Here is a 4,367-nt window from a genome sequence, read left to right as displayed (position 1 = left end):
AATGCCAAAATAATGTCTTGGTCTCATGCGGTTCTCTGGATCATTCTGTGCATACACTAATGTGCTGTACTCACAACTTGCATTTGAAGAATTGGAACAGAACCCTGAGAAAAGCAAATCCATTGGAAAAATAGATATTGTTTAATAGTAATGGTTTGAGACGTTTCAATCCTTCCCTTGGAAAAAAAATGACAAACAGGTGTAGTCGTTCTTCTTTCTTTGTTTTTTTTCTGATGTGAATAATTTGAATTTATCACAATTGCAAACATAAATAGAGTTTGGGATTTTAAGTGCACATCTAGGGTTGATTACAATTAGAAATGTTTTGTTTGCCAATGCTACCCATCCCCCAGCAATTCAGCATTCCTCGAGTCACCCTAACGTTACTTGTGAGCTTTGAGATGGAAAAACGTCCTGATGTGGAGCGATGTTCTCCTAGCAGCAGCTGCGGCAGACCTTCGCTCTGCGGCGATAGGGGTGCTAAGTGAGTCAGGGTCAGCTCTCTTCAGCCTTGTGTGCAATTCTCATCGTTCCCGTGTATCCAGAAGCAAATCTGGGCATATTTGAGAGGAGTAATTCTTACCGCTACGTTATAATCCTGCTGTTCACCGTTGACGTCCACCCACTGGTGGCCTGAGTAGACAGCGATGATCTTGCGCTTCCACTTCTTCTTGTTCGGCTCCTTCAAACGGAGATAGACACCGGATCCAGTGGAGCCGGGCTCAGCATCGCAATACTGATAAAAGAGATCATTGGACTCATCAGAAATGCTGCAAAATCTATAGACCAGCTGCCCAGATCGATCATTGTCAAAACCTGAGAAGTGGATCATGCTCCCAGGCATCATTTTGATTGTTGGGCTGATTCCCAGCTCCATGTATTTCCTTTTGTGGGGACGCTTGAGCTCAAGAACAGCATAATCGTAATCCAGGGCGATATCCCCAGAAACACCCTTAAACCAGCCTTTGGGGATGTGGGTACTCTTCACCCTGGTCCACTGGAAGGAGGGCATGCCATCTGAGGTCCCCTGCTTCCTCCCAGATCTCCTCTGCTTTCTCCCACCACCTTTGGACCGTCGCCTTAGTTCCGTGGCAGCTTCGGGCTCCTCTTGGGCTGCAGAAACTTCTCTCTTGCTTCTTTTAGCACCTTTGCGTTTCCTGCCATCACCTCTGGATTTTGTCTTCATCAGGCCCACCCTCAGTCTTTTGCTGCCCTTGACATAGTCCTTGCCGTCGTGCAGACAGTGGGCAGCTGTAAGCACGTGCCTGGGGGAAACGAGAATGCCACTGCAGCCGGTGGAGATCTTCACGGCTGTGTTGAACGGGAAGTTGGTCATGAACCGCTTGTCGTAGATGCTGAACCTACTGTCCGTTCCGTATATCTGCCTCTTCTTTCTCGAAGACCTTGGCGTGGTGGTTGTGTTTCCAGCTGAGTCAAGCCCCAGTCCGAGGACATTCACTTCAGTCAGGGTCCGTGTGCCGTTTTCAAAAACGGTCTCATAGGACAAGAGGTCCTTCAAGTCAGACAAGCTCGGCACCGGCAATTTTCTTTGACATTCAATTCCACACACGCTGTTGAGCTCTAATTTGGTTTTCGCTTCAAATTTAGGGCTGTCAAGGGAGAAAGTTCTTTCGCTCACAATCTGGGGAATCTTCTTTAAGTGCCAAGTAAAATCTTGTTCAGTTTCTGTTCCATTACTGAGACCCAATATAGGTATGAAACATATGAATAGCAGTAACATGGGCTCCATTTTATCTGTTTTTTTTTTCTAAAACAAGAAAGAGATTTGAAAATACGCGTTGGAAATATAGACAGTTATCTTAGCATCTTCAAAATATAATCATGCAATATTAGCACTGACATCAGCGGAACGGAATTTAACACTCTGCTCAAAATAGAAATGCCTCAAATATTCCCTGTATGGCCTCTGGCGCTTCCAGCAGCCTCTAGCAAGATGGGCACAGAAGAGTCAGCCAGCATCCATGCTGAGCTATGTCCTGGAAGGTGGAAGCAGCTGAGTTTCACGTGCTTTTCCCTCAGTGGGGCAGTAATCTGAGTCATTCCACTCTGTACAACGCCCTGTTTTTATTTATGTCGTTAAGAATGCGATTATGTTTTACGCTTCTGCTTCTTTTCTCTGTAACTACTGGTTGTAGGTGGAACATGGTTGAAAACCACCAATGTGTTCAAAAGGCGCATTCAAAAGTTGGGATTCAGGCAGGGCTGGACAGAGAGACTACACTTGTGAAACCTCAGAACCCACAGGAAACCAGACCAATTGTGCTCTTTCCTGTAATGGCCAAAAAGGAGCAGCTTTAAGTGACCTAAAAGTCACCAACGGTTCTGTCTTACCCACCCAGAATCTGCCTGCTGTGGAAAATGGGACTTTGCTAATTGCTCTCCCAAGGAACCAACTTAGAAAGAACTCCTTTCCCCTTTTCCTCCCTTCTCCTTTCTTTCAAAGTTTACATTGTCTGCATGTGAGAGATGGAGCAATTTGGGCACCTAAACAAGATGGCAAGTCCCATTTTTAATGCTTTCAGCTTCTGGTGCTCTGAAAGGCATGGTTCTCCTGCAGATCCTCTGCTGTATCTCCCTGCATGCCATGGCCACCAAACCCTCATTCATTTCCTATGCGTGGGTATCTGAATCTGTCTCAGAATATCAGAGAACTTCAAAATCCATGGCTGGAGGGGACAGATGAGTGAGGAAAGTAGAAGGTTCCTGGTCTAGAGGAGTCTCCTCATTATACACATGCAGGAAAGCCCAGCCAAGTAAGAGGGACACGTCTGCTGACCGTTTTTCCTGCCGGACCCCACAAAAGCTGCAGGAACTGTGCTGTCTGTGCCTTAACGGTCGCCTGTGGAAAGCCCCACCTAGATGGGGTGATGCACCACACAAAGAGCTGATACTTTAAATGGAAAAGACAAAAAGCGGTATTATTCCCATCTGTAGCCGGGAAACAGACAAAAAGAATGTAAAATTGTTAGAAGTCTGTGGCAGAGCCAGAAACTGAACTCAGAAGTCTTGATTCTGAGCTCTAATCATTACTGAAAAGGCCATTTTTTTTCCTTTGGCAGCAGTGATGTCAGTGACATTAACCAACTACTGGCTGCTGCCACTGGGAAAGCTGCGCTCCATTCTCATATCCTTCACTCCGATTACATGGAAACCTCAGCTGTGCAGAAAGAAAGGGCCTATGATTAAACTTTAAAAGCCAAGCAATTCCAGGATATGTATGTGGTTAAGCTCTCTGGTTTACACTGTACCGGCAGTGTAAACCAGGGCAAAGATAACCGCTTTCCTTGAGCTTAGTTTAGAATAACATGAGTGCTGCTCTCCAGTGAGACAGCCCGGTTACAAGCCAGCTAAAGATCTAGCATGAAAAAAAAGAGAAGTATTTGTTCAACATGGAAAAAGAAGTGGTAACATCCCTTTAAAAGCTGTATAATGGACCAACGACTCGTGTAGGAGTTGTTGGTCCAACCTGCTCTGGGAGGACCTGCTTTGGCAGGGGGGGTTGGACTAGATGATCTCCAGAGGTCCCTTCCAACCCCCTATCATTCTGTGATTCTGTGATGTAGACATAGTTCTTGTCTGTAAGAGGTAACAATTACCAATTTTTAGCTAACTAAGCACTAAGGTTCAAACACAGCTTGCTGCTTCTGATGACAAATTCAGAAGGGGGTTTTGTTTTAGCATATTTTTTGACGCTTTTCACCTTTAACTGCATGGAACACCAACTTTGACCCGGAGTTTACTTACTAGGATAAACATAAAGCACATTTTACAATACAGTATAAAGATACACACCCTGGCTTTAAAGGAGGTTTTGGAGAAGATATGTGGACTTTCATAAGACATCTGGAGATTACAGTGACTCATGGACCTAAGCTCTGGGGTGTATGTGGTCATACTAAAAGATATGTGAAGGTTTTGAAAGCAGAGCAGAGTCATCCCAGGTGCAAGATTTTGCAGAGAGGCCAGCTGACCACGCAAGTCTAGGGGATTGGTATAGCAGAAATGCATGTATTTAAACATTAACTTTTATATACAAAGTTACCTTCAAAGTATTGTTTTGGTTATTGCTCAATTAGTACTACATTTGAAGATGAATGATAGTTTTACATATCTATAGATAAACAATAAGGTGTCTAAAGAAATAAAGAATGAGAACATAAGAAGAGCTTTTCTGGCCTGACCAAAGGTCCACCTGGCCTAAAATCCTGTTTCTGACACTGGCCAAATGCAAATGCCCAGGGTAGAGCACAAGAATAGGGCAACCATCTATGTCCCTCCTCCCATGGACTTTAAACCAGAGGTAGTTTCTGTAGTGTGAGGAAACCTCAGTGGATTTGTCTTCCACA

At 44.6% G+C, this 4,367-nt stretch overlaps 1 protein-coding gene across 1 annotated transcript; it reads right to left on the bottom strand.

The window, feature by feature from the left end:
• Positions 1 to 505: 505 nt before the first annotated feature.
• Positions 506 to 1,762, bottom strand: PRSS35 (serine protease 35). Its single transcript, XM_074150793.1, has one exon. It carries the CDS (start codon positions 1,748 to 1,750, stop codon positions 506 to 508), a length of 1,245 nt encoding a protein of 414 aa, XP_074006894.1. The 5' UTR covers positions 1,751 to 1,762.
• Between the last annotated feature and the right edge of the window lie 2,605 nt (positions 1,763 to 4,367).

The sequence above is a fragment of the Numenius arquata genome, chromosome 7 (genome assembly GCF_964106895.1).
Source record: "Numenius arquata chromosome 7, bNumArq3.hap1.1, whole genome shotgun sequence".
NCBI classification, from domain to species: domain Eukaryota; kingdom Metazoa; phylum Chordata; class Aves; order Charadriiformes; family Scolopacidae; genus Numenius; species Numenius arquata.
This window is presented reverse-complemented; position numbering and strand designations above follow the sequence as displayed.

Coding starts and splice junctions, on each gene's coding strand:
- PRSS35 (XM_074150793.1), bottom strand. CDS start 1,750: ATGGAGCCCATGTTACTGCTATTCATATGTTTCATACCTATATTGGGT.